The sequence below is a fragment of the Pelmatolapia mariae genome, linkage group LG1 (genome assembly GCF_036321145.2).
Source record: "Pelmatolapia mariae isolate MD_Pm_ZW linkage group LG1, Pm_UMD_F_2, whole genome shotgun sequence".
Lineage (NCBI taxonomy): Eukaryota > Metazoa > Chordata > Actinopteri > Cichliformes > Cichlidae > Pelmatolapia > Pelmatolapia mariae.
The window spans coordinates 17,958,349-17,981,762 of NC_086227.1; the positions used below are offsets into that span (position 1 = coordinate 17,958,349).

The 23,414-nt window shown below is 39.1% G+C and overlaps 4 protein-coding genes across 4 annotated transcripts in view; 2 read left to right on the top strand and 2 right to left on the bottom strand.

Annotated features, from left to right (window-relative positions):
- Nucleotides 1-659: 659 nt before the first annotated feature.
- On the bottom strand, nt 660-3,368 carry LOC134627899 (ATP synthase F(0) complex subunit C3, mitochondrial-like). The gene is made up of 5 exons (XM_063474368.1): nt 3,280-3,368; nt 2,900-2,992; nt 2,381-2,452; nt 1,442-1,641; nt 660-1,008 (listed from the first exon to the last, which is right to left on the bottom strand). Exons 2-5 carry the CDS (start codon nt 2,936-2,938, stop codon nt 894-896), a joined length of 426 nt encoding a protein of 141 aa, XP_063330438.1. The 5' UTR covers nt 2,939-2,992; nt 3,280-3,368; the 3' UTR covers nt 660-893.
- Nucleotides 3,369-5,786: 2,418 nt separating this feature from the next.
- Nucleotides 5,787-8,850, top strand: rrad (Ras-related associated with diabetes). Its single transcript, XM_063474354.1, has 5 exons — nt 5,787-5,897; nt 6,177-6,567; nt 7,182-7,255; nt 7,380-7,584; nt 7,906-8,850. Exons 2-5 carry the CDS (start codon nt 6,195-6,197, stop codon nt 8,181-8,183), a joined length of 930 nt encoding a protein of 309 aa, XP_063330424.1. The 5' UTR covers nt 5,787-5,897; nt 6,177-6,194; the 3' UTR covers nt 8,184-8,850.
- Nucleotides 8,851-9,670: 820 nt separating this feature from the next.
- Nucleotides 9,671-23,414, top strand: part of cdh16 (cadherin 16, KSP-cadherin) — a 28,298-nt gene continuing 14,554 nt past the window's right edge. The window contains exons 1-9 of the mRNA XM_063474381.1: nt 9,671-9,715; nt 9,818-9,916; nt 11,742-11,876; nt 12,140-12,269; nt 12,909-13,067; nt 14,883-15,079; nt 19,910-20,035; nt 21,992-22,142; nt 23,104-23,316. Of these exons, the coding sequence (XP_063330451.1) occupies nt 9,671-9,715; nt 9,818-9,916; nt 11,742-11,876; nt 12,140-12,269; nt 12,909-13,067; nt 14,883-15,079; nt 19,910-20,035; nt 21,992-22,142; nt 23,104-23,316 (1,255 nt within the window). The remainder of the gene's footprint in view (nt 9,716-9,817; nt 9,917-11,741; nt 11,877-12,139; nt 12,270-12,908; nt 13,068-14,882; nt 15,080-19,909; nt 20,036-21,991; nt 22,143-23,103; nt 23,317-23,414) is intronic.
- ca7 (carbonic anhydrase VII) overlaps nt 12,532-23,414 on the bottom strand; it is a 58,464-nt gene continuing 47,581 nt past the window's right edge. The window contains exon 7 of the mRNA XM_063474402.1: nt 12,532-13,085. Coding sequence (XP_063330472.1) covers nt 13,056-13,085 — 30 coding nt within the window. The 3' untranslated portion in view covers nt 12,532-13,055. The remainder of the gene's footprint in view (nt 13,086-23,414) is intronic.

Genomic DNA, 23,414 nt, shown 5'->3' on the forward strand with positions numbered 1-23,414 from the left:
TACAAAATATCCAAGCATAAAAAAAAGCAGACCCAGGTGAGGAAGGACTTTTGTGTGTCTACATAATGTACAATGTCAAAGAACCTATTTTAAATGGAATTTTTAGGAACTCTGTTAGCAGCATAATCTGAGGGATGTATCTAGTCTCAGTGAGGGTCGAATTATTTAGTTTCAAATAGACGCAATATAGCAGTGTCTACAACCATTTATAACATATGGTGGAGCCTCTGCCATGGTTTGGGGGTTCAGTTTAGCCATAGATGTGTGGAATTGAGTCAGATTTTGATCATCTGATTGACTATGACACACACACACACAGCACAGTAAAAGCATACCTGGATAGAAAAAAATGAATTTGAACACTGTCAATCATGGACTGGCCTCTCCAGAGATCAGACCTCAACATTTTTTGCCTTTGTGTTGTATTTCCATTTAGGTTTAGACATTTCAATAAATCGCTGCACCCATTTCCATGAGCATAATCTAAAGAAATAAGCTACATTTGCTTTTAAATCGTTTCATTCCACAGCTTGGCATTACAACAGTATGAGTTTCTTTTAAAAGGGAACAAGTCCATGATCCTGCCAGGTATCCCCCATTATGTTTATTGAGACATTAAACAAACCCCTCCCACCTCCCCTCACAAATGTACAGAAACATTTGAGGAATTAAACATTTTATTTCTGTTACTGGTTGCATGTTTGTTAACAAAAACGGCTGATTAAATATACAACGAGGACACAACAGTCCTTGAAATGATTTGCCAGAGTTTCATACATGAATGGATTCACATCTTTCAAGAACACAAAGATAAACATGATAACCAGCAATCACACAGCTGTTCAAACTGCTTATTCTTGTTAACATTGTGAGTTATCCTTTCACAGCTGGTTTTACATGGCGAACAGAATGAGGAATGCAACCATCAGACAGAAGAGACCCATAGCTTCAGACAGAGCAAAGCCCAGGATGGCGTAAGAAAACAGCTGCTGCTTCAGAGAGGGGTTCCTGTGAAGACAGAGGGGCCAATGAGATCAAGTAGTGCTGATGCCTAAGAAGTACAGCTAATGAGGCATGTTTAGACCAAAGTTTCCCATGATTGACTTGGCTTAAAGCACAATCAATAATTAGTCAGTGCTAAATAAGTCTTTAATATCTTATTTTCACCAACAGACATTATTCCTCTAACTTCACTTTCCCAGTGATTTTAAGTGATGCCATTTAGAATGAAGTATGCCAAGTATCTTTTGGTTTTATAATTAATCACCAAATGGCAGAAATCTACTCAGGTCTCCTCTTTCTTTTGTCATTACCTGTTCACTAGGTCACATTATTTTAAGAACTTGGGTATTAAGTAAACAAGACTAAAACGTTCCCTTCTCGACAGCGAAAAATAAAATAAATGACCTCATTACTACTACAGGGGACTTGTTAAATTTACCTGGCATATCCAATGATAAGGCTGCCAAACACTGTGCCAATTCCAGCTCCAGATCCAGCGACTCCCACAGTGGCAGCTCCTGCTCCAATGAACTTGGCAGCAGTGTCGATGTCACGGGTCACGGCGCTGGTTTGGAATCCCCGCAATGCCACTTGCTGCTGGGAGACACCGCCGCTCAGTGGTGCCAGAAGCGAAGCAGTCTGAAAAACAACCACCAAACTATCAAACACAATAATTCCCACAAGGTAAAGTTTACTTCTAATGCAAGCATTACTTCTGCTAAAAATTTAGACCTATCAAATAAGACCTCTCTAAAGAAAACTTATTTTAAGATGTACTACATCTAGCTTTGAATCGTACCTCATCACATTATGACCCATTTTTGTTTGAACATGAAAATTTACCGTTATAAAATTTAGTTACTAGTTATTTAGATTCTCATTTAACTTTAATAACCCCCACATGGAGTTTTCCCCATTTGAAGATTATTATAGTTGTATATTTATAACAGAAATACACAAAAACAAAATGGAAGAAGTTTCATACACTCACGTTCTGTTTGTTGTTTCATAACAATGAATTAGTCATTTTTGCTTTGGCTCTGACCACAGACAGCACGTTAAATCTACCCGATTAGGATATGTGGCCATAATTCCACAGTTAACAATTCAATTATACAGTTCAGCCTGCAGAAATGTTTCTTCGGGATAATGTGAGCAGGGTGGCACTATTTGTTGGTAATAAAAACAATCAATGTGCTTCTTTGTTAGAAGATCTCAAATGTATATGCAATTACTGCTACTACTACCACCACCATGTAACTTAAAATAAAACAAATCTGTATTTTACCTTTTCTATTTTTTGCACAGTGTTAATTTAGAAACTGTTAGAAAATGACAAATGTCACTTGATGAATGGTGTGCTCGGCGGGCAACTCACCTCTGCTCTCCTGCCGTCTGACACTACTGCTGCTGAGAGCGGTCTGTACAGCGCCCTGGATCCAGCACGGACCTGTGTTGGGGGGGGGGAGAAAAAAAAAGTGTTTTGACATGATTCACCATAATTTATGCTAGGACAGCATTAGAAAGACATACATCATATGCAGTGACAAAGCTTTTACATATATATAACTACAAGTCAATAACAGAGACCCATTAAAATGTTTCTCTTGATTCTCTTTTCAAGCCTTACATGGAATACGTTATATCCTTTAGACTAAGTTTGTGGACTTGGAGGAAATGATGGAAAACCAACACAGTGAGCTTCCTCCTGATTAGAAGCTAGGACGTCCTTGTAGGTATGAGCATTAGCTAACTTTAGCAGAGGGTCAAAGACTGCTACACAGCCAGTGTTAGCAGGCTACTTTATAATAGTTTACAATGATGGAAGTGCAGCTAACAATCAGTAAACAGGCGCAGTTTAGCAATTATCAGTTTTCATTCATTCAAGCAAACTGACCAGAGAGGGCGTGGAGACGAACTTAGAGCAGGCATACATTACGATGGGACGTTCTGGTCAGGTCACCCACAGCAGCTGGAGTTTATCCGAAGTCTACAGATAAAAATACATGAAACACAAAAAAGCAAAGCTTTAGCTATTTGACACTGCGCCTTTTGCTAAACAACCAAGTACAAAGTCTGCAAAAATCAGGTAGACACGCAATTAAGGTCAAGAGGAGAAAAAACCCGCACAATACCGCTAAAGGCAAGTTAGCTGAAAAGCAGACGAGCTACACGACGCTGTGAATAATAGACTACAAAAATACGGACCAACAAAGAACACTTAAGAGCATATATTTAATTCAAACCCAGTTTGTGACAGAGGAGGCTAGCGCTCACCGGTTTGCAGTAGAGGTCGAACGCACGAGAGGCTTGCGCATGTGCAATGTCACATTTATTGGTTGGTTTCCGGTGTCATGGGAAAAAAGTGATTTCCGGTATCTGCCAAAAATTGATCACCGGCATTAAACTTTTGTAAATGACTTGTTGGCGTGTAATCTGTTAAATATGTCTCAAATATATCTCTCATGATTTATATCAATGCATTTTCGTCCAGAAAGAAAATTCTTGTTACATGGTAGAAACTGCAATCACTTTTTGGCAAAGTGACTTTATGTACTGACCTGAAGTAAATGTCACTCACATAAAAAAAAAACTTTTCAAGAGAGATCAGCCCGAGAAATATGATCTGGCTGCAGAAATTGCAACAAACGTAAGACAAGAGTTCTATAAATATATTTTAAGTCGCCAAAAGTACTTGGTTGATGCTAATGTAGATAAAATAACGCAAAGCCATTAAGATAACAAAACTGGTAATTCATGTATCTTATAACTCTTTCGTAAATCGCGGTGGATACAGTATACTTACCAATATAAGCAACAAAAAAATGACATGACAAAAAATTGACATGAAAAACACAGGAATATCAGAAATCATCTCAGAAGGAAGCATTATAAAAACTTTCTGTCAAATCCAAAGTTCTGTACTGTTTTTACTGAAAAAAAAATATATATATATATATATTTAATATATATATATATATTTTTTTTTTTTTTACCAATGTTTATTCAGTTACTAAATCTATGCATCTTATATGACTTTATTTTTTATACAAATTCTTTGTATTTGTGTAATGGCCAATAGATGGCGACATGATGTCTCATCTGAGAAAGGCATGTGTCACATTTGCTGTACTTGTTATTTACACATTTTGGGTTGCTGATTTAAAAAATAATGTCAGTTTTTCTTTCTCATTTTTTTGTTTCACAAGTGGCAATTAGAAACACGATCCAGATATTTTTATTATTATGTTTTTCTATATCTTTGAATGTTTCACTGCATCCAGTGAGTGGAGGCTGTTCATTGTCTGTACAAAGCCAGTCTAAAAGGTGTCCTACTTAAAAATGGCAATTACTCTGCATCCGTGGGAACTGTTCATTCTGTCCAGTTAACAGAAATCCATGAGAATATGGAAACTGTGTTGGAGAAGCTGAAATACGATGAGAACAAGCTGGCCTTAATTTTTTTTAAATAAGTATTTGTGTTTAACTGTATGTGATTTTTTTTCCATTTGTGTTTTAAACATCATTCAATTACATAACATCTGCTATTTTCTGGAAAAGAGTATAAATCCAGGGTAGTGTAGTGATGGGTTTTTTTTCAGGGTGGTGTGAACTAAACTATATTTGATTATGTAATGTTGAAAGATTTAGTTTCTTTAATAGTGAAAATTACAGTGGAAAAATGCAAACATCAGCAGAAGTAATACTTAAGTCACACTCATTGTGCAATATTATAATATTAAACACCTAGCACAGTCGAGTTCAAAAGGTTCAACTGTAATGCCTGCACGTAACCACAAGAGGGCAGAAACGCACCATTCAGAGTTTACAATATGCACTTGAACGTGACGCTTAACAATATCACTACCAGCCGTGCCGTCATGCTGTTGGCCTGATATTCAGCCAAAAAATTATGCAGAATATGCTGGATCCATATTTAGCATATCAATACATCCAGACGTGAAATATAGAAAACTAAGTCTTTCTGTGTCTCTCCTTTAGCACTAGAAATAGCCTCCGCACACACCATTTGAAGCCTTTAGCACAGTCAAACAGTATAACCAGAATTACGGGTGAAGATTAGACCTGGCTGCTTAAGAGGAGACGCCTACAAATTCAAGGACGGTTTTGATGATTGCATCATTTATTTCATCGTGGAAAGAGCAAGGTGGTGGGATATATGGAGTATAAGTGTATTAACATTTTATGCATTTATAGCACCGTTTAAAAATGCTCCGAAAATTTAATTTAAATGTGGTAGTATGAAGCCCCAGTCTAATTACAAATATTTAGCTTTTTATAGGAAGTATGTAATATATAAAGTTCATATTATATTATATTATATTATATTATAACAAAATATAATTCTCATGATATTACATACATATAGCATTGACCGCCGCGCTGTGGCCACGATGCTCATAAATCAGATCAGTTGGATCCAGACAACACATTTCGTTAAGAGAATTAATTTAGTGTGTGAACCTGAACACCTTGCATCGTGATGATGTGAGGCTATAACATCCCATCTAGAACCATCTCCTAGATCTATATCAAATATTTATACTCCAGCTTTAAGTGGGTTTCCCCTCTTCAAAGTCTCATCTCTGGCCGCCCCCTCAAAAGTAAGCTCCATTTGAGGATGCGGAAGGGAGATTCCTCAGCTCTTCCAATCATACACCCCCTCCGCAGCATGATGTTACCGTTACGCACCACTACAATAAACGGAGACGTGAGTCTTCGGGGCGAATCCCTACTACGTCACTCTACTCCTGTATAAATAACCCGAGCAGCGACTCTGATCAGACTCGAGCAAAAACCGCTTTTCGACTACAGCAACTTTTTATACCAAGGATTACTGGATTGCCTTCGTTGGATTTAATTTTCAGCACCGAGTAAGTGTCTTTAACGGGCCGCTGGGGAGAGATTTCAAGCTTTGGTTAGATTTTGACCTTTTTTTGTGAATAAACATGTGGGCAGGTCAGGTCGACCATTTTTATATATATTTATTTTAAATGTGGGATAACAGTTTTTATTTTACAATATGACTTACAATGGTAAACATATTTGTAAAATGATCTCCCACTGTATTTCTGTGCAGACCTTGATAGCGCTCCTTTCTTTAAATGTGGCTGAAATGATCGCAAATTTACGCATGGCACATCTATCCACAGATCCTCGGTAGAAGCACAATGACTTTGAACAAGGGTGACAAATTGAGGAACATGGACAAGAGGAGAGGAAGCGTGCCCTTCCCAATGAATTTACCCAATCTACACAGGAGAAGCATGCCCGTGGACGACCGCGACCTGCGCGCCACGACGCCACAGACGGGACAGACCGACGAGCTGTCCAATTTACTGCGGTGCACGTCCTACTCCCCAAGCGAGCAGCACCGTGGCAGCTACGCCTCGGACTCCTCCGACTCGGTGATTTCCACCAGCAGCGAAGCGGACTCCCAGGTGTACAAAGTGGTTCTACTCGGGGAGCACGGTGTCGGCAAGTCCAGCCTGGCGCGCGTCTTTGGAGGAGTTGAGGATGCTGGTCACGACTGCGATGAAACAGGTAAATGGTGATGCTGAGGATGAGTCATCAACCATAGCAACCCACACTCTCAGACACACACAATGAAGATGTTTCATTGTCTGTGAAGATATGTAATAAATGGGCATGCCAACGGCTGCTTTATTTTATTTTATATAATACTGAACAAACACTAAAATATATAGAAGGACGGTTATGACATATTTTAAAGCAATATTACTTTTTAAGTGCACTATTACAATTTACATCACCACACTTATTTCCAGTAGATTTAAAACAAATGATGCAGTTTTTTAAAGTACAGAAAGGCTGCACTAAAGCTGTACAATTCAGTATTATATGAGGACTGTGCATGCATTGATTATTGCTATTTCCACATACAGTGCGGCACCAGCTGTCAGAAGCACACCCAATAGCACTATGAGAAGGGAAACTACAAAAGGCCAGTGATGGCGTGATCACAAACTGTGATCTAGTTTAATGAGTAGACTCAGAAAGAAAAAAAAATGTGCCAAAAATCAGAGTGGAAAAAAAATAGCAGCAACACACTTTGACAGCAAATACGATTGCTCAGATAAAAGACACTTTGCTTTCCCTGCCAGTGTGTAACACAATATTTATTTTTCCTCCCTTAGGAAACACTTACGATAGATCTATGTTGGTGGATGAAGAAGAGGCATCCATCGTGTTGTATGACATCTGGGAACAGGTGAGAGTTCTTTATTATTAATGAAGTCTTTGTCCATTTGCATTGATTCAGGGATGTTGAAATTGTAAAAAGGTGCATTCAGTCATGTATGATGTTAAATTTAGTCTCTGTTTCTTTCCTGAAGGATAACAGCCAGTGGTTGAAGGACCAGTGCATGAGAATGGGAGACGCCTACATCATTGTGTATTCAGTGACAGACAAATCAAGCTTCGAGAAGGCATCGGAGCTCCGCATTCAGCTGCGCCGTGCCAGACAGTCAGAGAACATTCCCATAATCCTTGTGGGAAACAAGAGTGACCTGGTGCGGTCCAGAGAGGTGTCCGTAGATGGTAAGTGAGATTAATAAACTCGATCCTAAAATGTGCAGTCAGGGGAGGTAGATTTGAATCCACTTGACTAAAGCCTTGCTTGAGGCATTTCAAGACAGAATCTGACAGATGGTTGAGCTTCACTGATTTTGCTAGGGTCAATCCACTTTTCACAGCTGACTGCTCAGGTTGATTCAGGTTCCTCTGCAGCTCAAGCAATCTGCCAGAGATTTGCAGCTTTCATGACTTAGGGCTAATTCGTCATCTCTAAGCTTACAGTTTTCCATTTCAGTGTGAACTTTCTCAGGGTTTTAATCTTCTTTCCTGTGTTCTGCATTATAGAAGGAAGTGCCTGTGCAGTGGTATTCGACTGCAAGTTTATCGAGACGTCCGCATCACTTCACCACAATGTGCAGGACCTATTTGAGGGCATCGTCAGACAGATCCGTTTGAGAAAAGACAGCAAGGAGGAGAACGCCCGACGCATGGCCAACTGCAGACGCAGAGAGAGCATCGGCAAGAAGGCTAAAAGGTTTTTGGGCCGCATGGTCGCACGCAAGAACAAGAAAATGGCTTTCAGGCAGAAGTCAAAGTCCTGCCATGACCTAACAGTTCTCTGAGCGACAGATGGGACAGAAGGACAATTTTTCCCCCTTGGCCTCTGAAGACCAGATGCTGTGTGTTTTAACACTAACCCAAAAGGACTAACAGAACTGTACTGAAATATATTTTTGTTTTCTAGACATCAACCAAAAGCAAAAAGAAGCTATTGTTAATGAAATGACTGATGTTGTTTGAGTTATATCATGGTGATAACCTGCATTTATTTTATTGTCTGCCTTAAACATATTGTCATCAGTATGTATGAAAAAAAATCCACAAAGGCTTGTTATTTCTATGTGCTGCGAAATTGCCTTGCGGTTAGGTTAATGTTGTGCCCTTTAACTAAATGGGTGGGGGGTGGGGAAGGGGGTGATGTATATACTAATATTTGAGTCACGCTGAAGGCGACATACATCTCATCGTATTGTAAGACAAGGCGGAGGATAATGATGATAGGTATTCTGGAGTCATATTTTACTTGAAGTGTGGTACGCAGGTTCGTGCCTCGGCAGAGTTACTGAGGACTATTCAAAACATCTGTTATTCTATGTTTTTTTTTTTTTTTCCATAACACTGAATTCAGGTTGTGAATGTCTGAGTAAAGCAATAAGTTATACTAGTCTTGTGAATTTTGACATGATTTGAAAATTCTTTTTACGTTGAGTTCCTTTTTCAATAAAATATAAAAAACAATCCATAAACTGCCTTCTGTCTTTAATCCCAAGGCACCGAGGCATTCAGCGTAACGCAGCAGAAATTGAGTAAATGTGGATGTACATCCTCATCAATATTCATTTGATCTTATCGGTGCAATGGAACCTCACTGGTCACTGGTTTTGCAGGAAGGAAAACAGGCAGTTAAGCATGTTCCTCGCAAAGTGTTAACCATTAATCCACCAAAAAGAGTACAAGTGCTCAGTTTTTCCACCCAATTTAAACTCCTCTCACACCTCTCAGAGGGAGCACACGCATCATTTGGAGAAGGTAAGATGAAACATTTTTGTTTAGAGAATAGAGTTTGTTTATTAATTTTCTTTATTATTACATGTTCCTATCGTAACTACTGTCACAATCTGCTTTTGTTGAGCTACAGTATACCCACAGCTTATCTTGTGTACTTTGGAGGTTTTAATTGCAGTTATAGGAGTTTATAAGTGATTACCATGACCATAATTCAGAGTAATTGGGTACTGCTACACAGCTACAAGATATTTGTCAGGCATTAATGATGAAATACGCTTGGTTTTTAGATTAACCTAAAAAGAAATTTACTTTTGTTTTCCAATCAAAAGTGTCTTTCTTGTTGTCCACTGTGTGGGCTCAAATGTGGCATTTAGTGGTTTCATAGGTGGTTGTGCATTTGAGTGCACGCTGTTGCTCATTTAAAAATTGCGAAATCCTCTCGTAAGTGGTGACTCTTTAACAAAGTGTTTGTGTTTGTTGTGCTAAGACCAGTTGGTCTGAAATGCTATGATTATACATTTATCCCGTTTGCAGGGGGCACATGGCTGAGAGAGGAGCTACACCAATGCTCATCACAGCTCTCATAGTAAGCAGATTTTTTGTATTACACTAACCTTTCATACTAAGATAACATTATTGCATGAACACTGTCCTTTAGCTGCTACCAAGACAATATTTTTTTTCACAGTGGTCAGTACTTTATACATCTGTACCATGCGCTGGGACAAATGTTAAAATTGGTGTCCCTGAAAACTACGATGGTATTTTCCCATGGTATCTAACCAAGGTAAGGCACTTAAAACTTCTTCTACTTCTTGTGCTCATTTTCCAAGAAAGCAGATATGTGTTTCTCTAAACTTAACCTTTTTAATCATGGCGATTAGGTAATTATATATCTAAGCAGAAATACAAGCAGATTTGATTTCAGATGCACTTTGGTAAGAATTCTGTGTTGTAAGTGTGACCTTTCACTATTTAAAAGTCAGAAATGCAAAATTTAATCAAGATTTAACATTTAAGATCATCATCTGGTAATCAGTAACATGTTGAAAAAAAACTGATAGAAAAGGAAATTATGCTGTAAACCAAAGCTGGATCTGTGTGTTTTCCTGCACTCAGACCTGAAAGTGTATAAACCTGGTAATTGGCATGTTCACACTGCTTTTCAGGTGTCAGCCTCAGTCTCTGCATATAGTCCATCTGGGTGGCAGGCAGGATGTTTAATTCATACTTGTCAGTCAGACCTCCTCTGGGTTATGCAACAGCATGAATGTTGGCATTTTATTGGGCTGGACTGTGGTGTCGTCACGTCTTGTATGAAACATAGGCATATATTTAGGCTTTGATGTCAGTCTGGGTGTCATTTTGACTCACACACAAATAGCCTGTTAATGGCCAGAATGGAGGATAATAACCCCACTTTGTGTTATAAATGGAATGGACATAATAATTGCTTCACATTCGTTCAAGGCAAAAACCTTTTCATGAAGTTGCGTTCGTCAGAGAGGGCTAAACTGTCTGCTCTTCTGTTTCAGTTTCTTGAGTGATAAATTCAACAAACCTTGCGCAGTACAAAAGCACAGTTGACATTTTTGTTCATCTCGCAGATTACTGTAAATACGCAGTTTCAGCGTCTGCTCTAAAGTAGATTTTTCAGACGCTGCTATATTTTTTCTTCTAGGAATTTCAAAGCATCCAGTCCTTGAGTCCTCTTATTAAGCACTGCAACATTGTATGAATTTTTTGTAATCAAGTAATTTCGTCATTGGGGAAATTGAATGGCAGGATGCTGGTAAATAGAAATTCTAAAGCATAAACTGTGAAATGTTTTATATTGTTCATATTTTACTGTCAATAAAACACTTAAAAAAGCTCAAACAAATCAGCCTGTTGGTCCATTCCTGCTTTGGTAATGCCCTTTCACCCACCCAGAAGACCTCAAAATAAATCATAAATGCAGTGAAGGATGATGTGAGAGCTGGGACGCGGTGAGATGAAGACAGATGATCTGTTGTGGTGGCTAAAGAAGGCGAAGAAGAAGTAAAGATGTCCTACTCAGTCTAACTCAAACTCTATCTTATTCAAACAGAAGTACACTGTGTGGCTCTCTTGGGGCTATTTTAAGCAGATTAGCACACTTTTAACTAACAAAGCGAATAAAGAGAGACAAACCGGAGCTTCCAGGTGAAGACATCGGATTTAGATTCAACTTTGAGAATTTCCTTTATCTTTTATTCTAGTATTTGAATGTGATTTTTTTCACAAGAAGCCCAAAGGAATGTTGCTGCTTGTTGGCAAACCACAGCTCTGCTTTCTCCTAAGGCATATGGAACAAATGGTGGTCAGCTATTGTGGGAGCTCAATTATTGTCTCTTAGTGAACACGGTAGAGAGTAAAAAAAGCTCAGTTTTAACTGACTTACCAGAAAAGGATAAAACGTGAAGAGCTGACTATCGCTTGCACTTTAATCGTGCTGTATTTGTTGCAATGTCATCTAGTTTAAATGCAGGTGCATCTGTGTAGTTGCTTGTAGTGCATGTTTTTTCATTAACCATTAACCAGGATGACAAACTGATTGTTTTCATGCATACTTTTTGTCTTCATCCCCACAGCTTCAAAGCCTGCCATCTAATCATAGTGACCTGGTGGTAACAGGAGATGATGAGGGCATATTTGGAGTCGATGCTCAGTTTCTGTACGCCCTAAAACCACTGGACAGGGAAAAGCAGCCATCTTACTCTCTGCAGGTATAAAAACATTTCTTTTCTGATCATAGTGCTCCGAAAGCAATTTTCAGTCATGTTTCAGCTAATGAATGACTTTCTCCAATGTGCCATACAGATAGTTCACATAGAAAATACATTTTTATACTCTTGTTCATCATCTTGTTCATAATGATCACGCGCTGTTGTTCAAAGCAGTTTGGGGCTGCTAAACGATTCGCATGAAAAGGGTGGATGCGGGCTGGAGCATGTGTTACTTACAGAACATGTTTATGTTCGCGTCACAGGTGTCCTTCAGAACGTCAGTGCATCGTCAGAGCTTCAATGTTGAAGTGTGTGTCATCGACAAGAATGACAACGTGCCTACGTTCATAGAGGAGAGCATGAGAGGCAGCGTGCAGCTCGGGCTTCTCAAGGGTACGAGAACCTTGCACTCAGATGTGAACGTATCACACAGCCAATTTAAGGCTGGGTCACATTTGTCAGTCCTGATTTATGAAATATGCTGAATGTCGTCAGGGGTGTGAAAAAAACATGCCTCATGTCTCCGTGGAAACTGCAGTTTAACCTTAACATCAGTATAAATAGATTTAATAACGTTGCAAACAGCATCATTTCAATCACATACACACACAAAAAGACTTTGTCATGGGCTTTGGTGATCACATTTATTTGATACAAAGGCCCCAGTGTATTCCATTTGAAGTCCTTTCGATATACACAGGGTCTAGCTCATAGTATTAACTCCATTATGTTTTTATGTATTTCTCATTTAAGAAAACCATGATGGTACATACACCTTTGTGTTGATCAGCTTTCTGTTTGAATTTCCCACAAAGGTCGACTCACTGAAGCTAATTCTGTTACTGTTTTACTCTGTCTGTGCAGACTAGGCATTTTGTAGAGTTTTCATCTTTTAACTTTTAAGATTTGCTGTTACACAACCCATGTTTTTGTTCTTTTACCTTCACATCAGCATGTTTTCTTGGTATAGTTAGGATGGAAATTGAGACATTTTGTCCCACTCTTTAATTCTGTGTCACCCGTATCTCTCAGGAATACCATTCATGCAAGTGGAAGCGCTAGATCGTGACGACCGCAACAGTCCCCACGCTGATCTGCGCTTCAGCCTGATGGAACAAACACCCAGGATTCCCTCCAGCCAAATGTTCTCCATCCATGCCGTCTCTGGGGAGGTTTCACTCACTGAGGAAGGTCAGTCTCAACCAGCCGCTGAAAGGAAATAGTCAAGATAATTTTGTGGGGAGTTTTTTTATCCATAAAGGGAATCTTCAACATATATTTTTCCAATAAATCAGCGTGGAGGGTCACCTAGAGTGCAGCGTTACAATTTAGGTTTGACTTTCTGCAATTTGAGAGGCCAACTCTTTACACTTATTAAAAAATGCTTATCGTGTAGACAGTTTGTCCTCTTGAATGATGAAATGACATGCAGTGAATTCTAATGGACCGAATGCTCCTCTACCTCATTCATTCATCCCGTTGCTCCATTCAGCATTGAAATCAGTTGCATTAGCAATCATGCATGCCAAAGCAACAAAAGGAAGCAGCTCTCTGTTGGCATGCTTTGGGTCATGAGCTGTTCTTTTCTTTACTTTCACTTCATTTCACAAGGCCACAAAACCATTACACAACCTTACTGTTTTCTGTTATGGTTTTAGAGACCCTTAATCTGGCTTTTCAGTTCTTGCTTGCATCTTGAAACAGAGAGGGAAACATGCTCACCATCATCAATGTCGAGCATTCTTGACTTGGTTTGCAGTCATAAACAGGTTTATCTTCACCATCATGCACAAGACTTGCACTGATTGGTCTACTAGGTTGCCAGCAATTGTCTAGATTTCATGTGCATGCATAGTTTTTGCTTGAAAAAAAATTCCAGATATTGACTATGGCAAACTATTTTTATATCTCTTTGACAGTGAGCCTCATTATTATCTTCTTCACTGTCACAATGGAATCTAAATTGTAGCCCATGTGTGAGCTGCTGTGTGCTCTTTACTGCAGATATCAACACTGAAACGATGCACTTCAGTCCACCAGTGATTAAGCATCCAAGTGTCCAATAACCTTTAAACATCAAGTGTATGAAAAAACGTATCTAAAACACAATTCTTTTATTTAAATAAGTGATTTAAACAATCCCATATCAAAATAAAAAAGTTAATTCTCTGTAATATCTCATTTATTTCCAAATGAATGTGCTTAAGTAAAGGAAATCTGTTATTGTCCAAATACATTGTCTGCAAGAGCACAATACTTACACTTCAATACAAACCAAGTAACCCTTTTCCCCCATAAAACAAAACAACGAATATCAGGAAATATTTTTATTGTCGATATTTTCCTGAAAAAGCTGTTATTGGTCAGTTTCTAATCATAGAGGTAGACATATGTACAGAAACTTTAAAACACTTCGCAAGTTGAAGTTGTTAAAATGAGATCCAAATGTGAACATAATGAAAGGTCTTGGAAAAGCCTGACATCACAAAAACGCCAGTAATGTATAAATATTTGATACAAAAGAATTGCAATAACATTATTCAGTGATATCTCTTCTAGTCCAGCGGACACACATGCGAGAAATTCTTGTGTGCCAGTGCTATTTCTGTAGCTTTGGAATTGCCCTTTGCTACGGTTTGGCAGGAGCTGGATGACTTTCACACTTGCCGGTCCTTTCCGGCCCACGCTGCTGATGATTTCCACAAGACGAGCAGCAGTGAAAATTGCCTCCTTGATTTTTGCACCTTCTCTTTAGGCTACCTGGTCACAATTACACTTGAAGTAGGCTGTTTATGTTATTTTGCTTCCATTTAACCAAGAAATTGTGAGGACATGTTAATGCTTTGATTATTGGAGTGTCTTTATGTTATTATGGTGTGTTTGCTTGTTTAGCTTTCAGGACTTTTGCCTTTTTGCACTCTGGAAAGTAACACATATGTTCCAATAAAGTGCTGTACTGTTATCTTGTAGGCTTTCTTGTATAATTTATGCCTCTGTCACCACCAGGAGCCTCTACTCTGGACCCAGAGATGTGTGGTCGTTACAAGCTCTCAGTGATGGTGAAGGATATGGCTGGGAGGGCGGATGCCTTCTTCTCCACTGGCATTGTTACTGTTGAGGTGACAGGAAACACCTGGGCATCACCTGACCCTGTACGGCTTCAGGAAAATCTTCCGGGCCCTTACCCCATACCCATCTCACAGGTGAGACAGTAAAACACCAAAAAATTGTATTGACTCAGCAACATTTCAACACAAATGCACCATGTTAGCACTGTATGCACCGTCTAAAATAAAGCCCCTTGTACATGATTTTAAAAAAATAATTAAATGGTGCGGCATTATTAATGCAGTACAACGATGTTGCAATCAAGCAAACGCTGTCAGTAGTGTGGTCTGAGTGAAGTGGCCTGACATTGCTTGTTGCTGTTTTTAGTGTTTCCTTCTAAGTGACCAAATACTAAATTATTGAGGCTGTTCAAATGCCATGGATCCTTTCAGGCCACCTCCTGACTGAGTCACTTTAACTCCCATATTTACTCACTCACTGCTGCCCGCCCACCCACCTACCATCACTCTGAGGGGTATTACACAAATCTTACAGCTTTAAGCCAAAATCTAAACTCAAATACACAGAACATATGGAGTGCAATTATTGTACGGCTTACTACAAATATTTGAATATCTTGTATAATCTAAAGAAAAGTCCATCCAGGTCCAGTTCAATAGAAAGACATTCCTATTATTTTTTCTGCACATTTCTCTTCTTGATGATGTAACCTTAAAAGCTACTGTGTAAGTACTTCTATTCAACTGAGACTTATTGTAAATTGAATATCTTTGAGTTTAACACCTTCAGTTGTCCACAACAAAATATCCAAAGCCATCAGCTCGTAAAGAGACATTTGTGATTTCCTGACATTTCTGATTAAATTAAGTAAATACTAATTAAAAAGCAACAAAAGATGAATTGATAAAGAAATCTAAGTGCTGCAGCCTCACAAAGGAGTGTTGAAATCATAAGTAAACTTTGATAATTGCATGAAGATATGAGTACGATTTCACATTTAAAACTTGAAATACCATGGAAAATGTTTGATTGCCATCTTTTCTTCAAAAAAAAGCCTACAAGCCCACAGAGCCGGTCCCTTTTTCACACTGGATTAACTCCAAAAAGCATCTCGTGGTATCTATGTAAATTCTATTTATAGGTTGGTGTCTGAGCCTGGTCTTTTCTAACCCTTTGCTTTTTATAATGTTGCCATATCTACTACATGTCTATAAATAACTCAATAGCCCTCAGAGGGTTTTGTAACACATGGAAAAATAACCTGCTAGCAGTGGTAGTTACCCTTTGTCAGGAAATCTTTTAAATCTACACCTGCATTTAAAAAAAAACTAATCTTAGTTATTCACTTCCGAGAACTGTGGAAACAATGGGGCCTGCAGAGCTGAATATAAAGCTCAATCAAATTGTGAGAATCGCTTTGGCCAGCAGGTACACCGCGATACCTCCCCCTCCTCTGGTTTTCTCCCACCTCCCCCTCACACTCGCCCTCAGTCTCTCTTCTCTCCTGTTCCAACGTCCCCTGCCACCCACGGAAAACGTGTGGATTCACAAGCGTGGGCTGATTTGATTTCTTTTTTGTCATATTTTCAAAAGCCAGTTCAAATCAGCTGCAAAGTCTACAGTTTTATCTTAAAGGTTTAGTAATTATTTATAATGTAATACTCCGGCTTGGTGACCTTTTTATTATTTAATATCAACACATAGCATCTGCGTCTCTATATGTAAACAAGGCTGTCTGGAAATCTTTCAATGAGCAGATTTCCTGTGTGTTTCTCTTTTAATTTCTAATGAAAAATGTGTTAGCAGAGTGTGAAATGAGACCTCTTGTTCCTTTACTGAATCATCTACGTGAACACTATTTATTCACAGAGTCCCGTTTGTTCTCATCGCAAACTAAAATCACACAAAACCGGATTAGGTTAACATGGTGTTTAGTTGGGGGAAGCCTTATTTCGCCTACGTGGTGTTCTAATACTGCTGTGCTCAGTAGGTGGTGGGACTAACTGCTGTTATGACACATACATACAGAATCGTGTCCAAGAACCCACTCTATACATCCCACCTCCCCTACTGTCTCAGATAAATGAAGCAGTCATGTCGGCATCTACTCAACTGTGACAAATCTTGTGTTTTACATGCTGACATCGTCCTTGGTGTGACAGATGCCGAAATCAACCTGCTGCTTAGCATGCGCTCTGCCATTGTCCTTCCCTGGGTAATAGTCAGTTATAAAAGTAAGTGTTGACTGCTGTTGTGATTAAATTTTCTGAGTCTGCAATCAGATCAAACCAAGCTTCGACTGGATTTTAAAATATGCAATCCAGACATACATCAATTCGATTGCATCACCGGGGCTATGGGGATTCATTTTAATTTGTTATCTATTGCATGTTTTTCATTGCCTAAAAACTTAGATTGTGTAACGCAACCACTGAAACTACTTGAACTCAGGACTGCAATCTATTGAAACTCGAGTGGGAGTGAGGGCCCCAGTAGCTGCGAATGAATCAAAGCTCTTAAATGCTTCGAACTGTTAGCGTTCACACTCGCATGAAATTTCATTATTTATTGTGGAATTAGTTTGAGCCCCACTCGAACTCTGTCATGGCCTCATGATCAGTGAGTAATATTACAGATGATACTTGTACTTGTGGTGCCTCATCAAACATTAGTCATTAGAAACCTGATTTTGTTAAGAATAGCTCTGATTACAATACATTCAATGTATTGTAATGAGAGCTTTTTAAATAACTTTTCTCCAATTGACAATTGAATGAACTGCAGCACACCTTGTGCTACCACCTCAGTATCACATATCAGAGAAGGCTATCAGCAGGGTGGGGAGTGTCCTTGCTCCCTCAGGTGTTCATGATAAAATTTAGCTCAAAGAAGGCAAAATGCAAGGTGGTTGGGTGCCCATGTCAGTATTGTAAAGTGATGGCTTTAGTGTTGTAAAAATAACAAAGATAAAACAGTGTTACGGGCATAGAATGGTGTTTTTCCATCAGCAAGGTGATTCCCAAAGAGCTATTAGCAATAAACTTTACATATCACCACACGCTGTGTAATCTTGAAAAACTGTGAAGAAATTGGACAAATGAAGAACAAATGTCAGGCAAGTGTCAGACCTGAAAAGACTATCTACAGTAGATGAACAGTATCTGGAAGTCATGTCCTTGAGAAATAGGAAAAAAATCAGTAGAGATGTAACACAGGACCTGAGAGATGTATCTGGCTCTGCAGCTACTCCATCTATAGTTCACTGAAGCCTCACCAGAAATGGTCCACACATGGGCCAGCACAGGACCACCAGTGTCTATGTAACTGGCCTTGTGCTGGCCCATGTGTGGGCCACCTCTGGCAAACCAGGTCTGGGCCACCAAAGGGCCGTCATTCTTTGCGGTATGTGGGCCACGTGTAAGTTGTGTGCAGCCACGGGCCAGTTGTAGACACACTGCTGGCCCTGTGCTGGCCCAGAACAGTTTCAGCTCTGGCCCAGGTGTCAGCCTAATGTATAACTTAATCAAGCCATGTAATAACAACATGTGCCAGAACATGCAAAACAGTGCAAAAGTAATATGATGAAACTCTGTTCAGACAGTGAACAACCTTGACAAACCTGTCAAACCTGCATTTGAAACGTTAGCTACTATAGCAGTATAGTATTGCAACATGGCATTTGGGTCTTCTAACTAAAATAGGAACATAGTTAGAAGACTATGGCCCACACCTGGCCCACATCTGGTTGACATACACCCTGCCATGACACCAGTCAGTCAGAAGTGCCAGCTTGATGCCCAGATCCAGGCCAGACCTGTTTTCTATGGGCCTGGGCCACATAAACCAAAACACAATCAAGCCAGATATGGCATGCCATCACATAAACAGTGCCATCTATGCCAGGCCTGGCCCAAATCTGGATGACATATGTCTTATCGTGCCAGAAGTCAGCCAGCAGTGCCGGCTTGATATCCGGGCCAGATCTGCTTGCTATGTGGGAAGGTGGTCATACCAAATATTGATTCATAGCTTGGTTTTGCATTATTTACTGAATTTCAATGTTTGCACATTTCAAGAAATCACTGCAATTATTTTCCATTTTTGTATAAAACGTCAAGGAATGAGGGGTGTCTCAAGACTTTTGCACAGCACTTATCTTCTGTCTTTATTTTTATAACATCGCCTGATTTGGGAGGTTTACTTGACGTTATTCAAGTACTGATTAGCATCATGCCCCAAGTGCTGCCAAGAGGCGCACAGCCACTCTTGACCAAGCTCAAACACAAGCTATCACAGAGACAGCACGTGCTTGGAAAACTGAAACATGGATGGAGGCGAAACAGATGATTTCATAGATGATTTGTATATAACTCTATACAAAAGAGTCAGTGCTCATCAATCACATGTCTTTAAAGTTGCAAGGTCTCAAAGCACACAATAACACTGAAAGGCGGCCAGCTGTGTGAAGTGGCTTTGTGTATACAGAAGCATTGCATATGGGCAGTTATATCCAAAACAAGGGACGAGTGTGTGACAGTGAGTTGAGGAGATGCACATGCCCTGGGTTTGCATCAGCTGTGATACAACTGGGCTCTTGTCCTTGTTGGGTGCTGTTTGATTGCTACTAGGGCCCTTTCAGCCCATCTGCACAGCCCTCTGTCAGGGGGTTGTAAAGCAGAGTGGAAAATCCCCTTCAGCCTTCATCGTTAGTTTTGGCTGTGCTCTCTGTTCCCCATCAGTGTCAGCGCATTTAACTGGCTCCTTATCATGTAAACAAATGGTAGCTTAACTTGGTATTTATACATCTTACACGCTCGGTCGCAAAGCTTTCTTTGTTTACAGTTTTTTGCTCAATTTTCCTGCTGCGCCCAGATAAGAAACCATATTCGTGTTTAATTCACTTGCAGATATGTAAAACTGAATACTCATAAAATGTTTGTATACATTTGTCTGTGCTAATTTAGGTCAAATGGAGTGGCAGTCAGGCAGAGTATGGTCTGGAGGGGGAGTTTCCAGAGATGCTCTTCACCATCAGCAGAGAAGGAGTCATTTATCTCAATGCCCCGCTGGACAGAGAGACACAAGACCAGGTCTGTACTATGAGCCAAACATCTCCAGCACCTCATAATAAATGACATTTCATGATTAGAGTCAAAAATGTCTGAATTAATTCCTCTATTAAAGATTGAGCCCTTTATTTCAATTTCTGAACCCACAGTACGTGAAAACTTTGATATCAAAGATGATGTGTGTTTGTCAGCTGATGTGTTTATAAAGATTGCCCTGATTTAAAAACTCGTCATACAGGTGCATGTCATTTATATTTAAACTGGCAGGATGACGTGATTCATTCACAAGTATTTTCACCATCTGATGACAAAATTATTAATTCAAAAGCTGAACAATGAGAAGTGACAGGCTTATTGTCCCTAAAAGGGTTCTCGTGTTGTTCATTGGAAGAAAGTCCCTGTTTTAATTAACTCTCCTATTACTTACAACTTAATGGCTTTTTTATTGTAGGAACCCTGGTACACATTACTTCAGCAAAGCTGAGCACTGAGTCACAGCCTAATTACAAACCAAAACCTGAAAAGTGCTCTATTCATTAAACATATTCTGCCTGTGACAAGAAGATTGTTGTATAATGGCTTTAAAGATCACGAATCTGAAAGTCTTCATTGCAAATCTGTCTCACTTTAGATCAAAGGAAAGATCATCCTTTGTATCAGGATTACAAATTAAAGTCCATGTGTTTGCATTTTGCTCTCGAGCTTTGCAGACAACCTAAACTCCTGTGAGCTTTGAATGACTCAATGAGCAGAATATTCTGGCACAGATGCACCAAAGAAAAGCACAGAAAGACTGAGCTACAATTGGGTGATGTGATTATTGTTAAAACGCAGTGTTCTAGCACATTACCCTGTCTTTTTCGTCATTGACCTTTCAGTGGAAGTTTGGAAACGATAGTGGAAGTTTAAACTGGTGTCTCATGGGTTTAATACAGTCTGTCATAAACAGGAAGCTCAAACTGATATGATGATTTCCCCTTATATTTATTCAAGACTTTTTTACACGTTTTTTAAGGTTATATATATTAAAGTATTTACGGAAAACCAACAAGGCTTTGAAAAAACGTCAAATGTTGTTTGGTGTACTGCTACCACTGGTAAAATAAGTTAGAAAAGATACATTTGTATATTTGATTTTACTTAAAATAAGAACTGTGAAAAGTGCTTAAGAACCACAAAATGCCAGAAGACTCTTAATCTGAATACAGCTTTGCGCTAGTATTTAATAGTAAATAGTATTTTCTTCATTTTTGTCACTAAGTTGTTGAAATCTATTCTACATACTTTTATACATACTAAATACCATTCAGGAATTGCAGTGTGCAGTTTTGTTTTTTTTTATCAGTGTGTGCTAAAATATGGGACTTTGCACAAATGCTGAACATCTAATATTTTATCTAGCCAATACTTAAGACATTTTTTAAGGGTTTGTCCCAAATTCCATATTCTGGTTCATTTTGATGATAAGAAAGATCAGTGAAAATTTCAGGTTTTTGTCTTTAAAAGTTTTTGAGATATTCATGTTCAAACATTGTTTCCAAAACTGCAGTTCCCTTTGCTTTCTTCAAGCAAGAAAAAAAAAAATTCATAGCACTCATTGTATATGTTCACTGGACCATAACATTTTTACACAAATTTGAAATGGTTGAGCAGGAAATGTGCAAAAATTGGCTGATTTGAGATGAGATAGAAACTAGGAAACCAGAATCTCAACAAAATCCGTGAGTATAACCAGGATCAAAAAGTAAATGTTTACTCGTATTGCAGAAATGTATCCTATCATGCTCTGCACAGAGGAACACTTTACAGTCGTTAGTAGTCTACTGGGCATGTAATCCCTTTTTTTGTCTGCTGCTGGAATGTTAATGGGAGCGTGGGTTGCGTGACTCTTAAGCCACAGTGTTAAGGGTACCACATGTGACCAGATATTTCCCTCTCTGCTTTTTCTTCTTTTTTCACCTTTTGCTGCTTACTTAGTTTCATATCAGCATTGTGGTTGAGCGTCCCGACGGTAGGGAGATTGCCAAACCTGTGGAGCTGAGGGTGATGGTGGGTGACGCTAATGATAACAGGCCCACATTTCCGCAGGCACAGTACCATACTGTGGTGAAGGAACTGGCTGCTCGAGGTAACACATATAGGTTTTGGGTGATTTTTTTGTTTGTTTGTTTTTTTTCTCTCATGCAAGTCACACTTTTCCTATTCCAACTAATCAGATTACAGTGGAATATTTAGATACTGCATCACACAGGCTGTGTGCTTTGAGACAACACACACCAATTTCCAAGGAAGAGCAATAGTATTTCTTTGGCCAAAATACAATCTTGCATGTAAAACATCTTTAAAAGAAATTCGTCTTACAAATTATGATGATAATAAAGCAACACAGCGAATTTGAATAGTCATTTTCTAGAATTATTTTATAATAAGAGTACTGTTTCACAGCTTAGTGCAAAAACACAGCCTGGATGCAATGTTGTTGCGATGAAAGGGTGGAGAGTGCCAGATACATTTTGTGAAAGCAGATTGGGATCTTTGCCAGGACACAGGGGAAGCACCAACACTCCTCCTGTGCTCCTAAAAAGCACACGGTGGGTTGTAACGTATCAGGTCCTTGGCATAAAAGCTTTTGTTGGTGCTTTAAAACATTCTGATTCGGGGAAATGAATTACACAGGGCAATCTGTTAATCTAAATGGAATCACTGAGTGAGGATTATATAAGAAAGCTATTGTTGTACTCTCTACCTATTTTAAATCAGTGTGCTGTGGGACTTGTCATTTTAGCTTCTCTTGTTATTACTTGACAAAAGAGTTAAAAGAGAGAAAAGAGAAAAGGAGAAGTCAAACTTGAAAAAGATTTGAAATTTGCCAAAGAAAAAGAGTATGTACATAATAACATATATAATGTATATACATTACAAAAAAAACAAAAACAAAAAAAAACATGGGGTTTTTTTTGTTTTGTTTTTTTTTTTTTTACATTTTTTAAACAGTGTAGAAAACCCTTTTTTATAGAGCTAACTGAAAATATCTTCTGATGATAAATCAGAGAGCCTCCTCCTCCTTATTCATATATCTTTTCCTGCAGGGACAGAAATCCTGACAGTGCAAGCGGCTGATAATGATGACCCTAAGACAGACAATGTACGAATCTTCTACCGCTTAGTCGGACAAATTCCAGAGAGTCCTCGTGCCCTCTTCAGAGTGGACCGTGACTCAGGGGTCATCTCGGTCCAAGCGGATAGTATGGAGGGCACGGCACCGCAGTACACTCTAACCATCACTGCTGAGGATGCCAAAGGTGACTATGTATAATGCAAAATACAACCTTAGCTATAGCGCAATTTTCATGAAAAGGTGGTGTTTATCTTGTACTTTAGGGAGTTAAAGAGAGGAATG

Coding starts and splice junctions, on each gene's coding strand:
- LOC134627899 (XM_063474368.1), bottom strand. CDS start 2,938: ATGTATGCCTGCTCTAAGTTCGTCTCCACGCCCTCTCTG. Junction 2,453..2,899: donor TCGTCTCCACGCCCTCTCTG/GTCAGTTTGCTT, acceptor CCCCCAACACAG/GTCCGTGCTGGATCCAGGGC. Junction 1,009..1,441: donor CTTATCATTGGATATGCCAG/GTAAATTTAACA, acceptor CTGTCTTCACAG/GAACCCCTCTCTGAAGCAGC.
- rrad (XM_063474354.1), top strand. CDS start 6,195: ATGACTTTGAACAAGGGTGACAAATTGAGGAACATGGACAAGAGGAGA. Junction 6,568..7,181: donor TCACGACTGCGATGAAACAG/GTAAATGGTGAT, acceptor TTCCTCCCTTAG/GAAACACTTACGATAGATCT. Junction 7,585..7,905: donor CAGAGAGGTGTCCGTAGATG/GTAAGTGAGATT, acceptor TCTGCATTATAG/AAGGAAGTGCCTGTGCAGTG.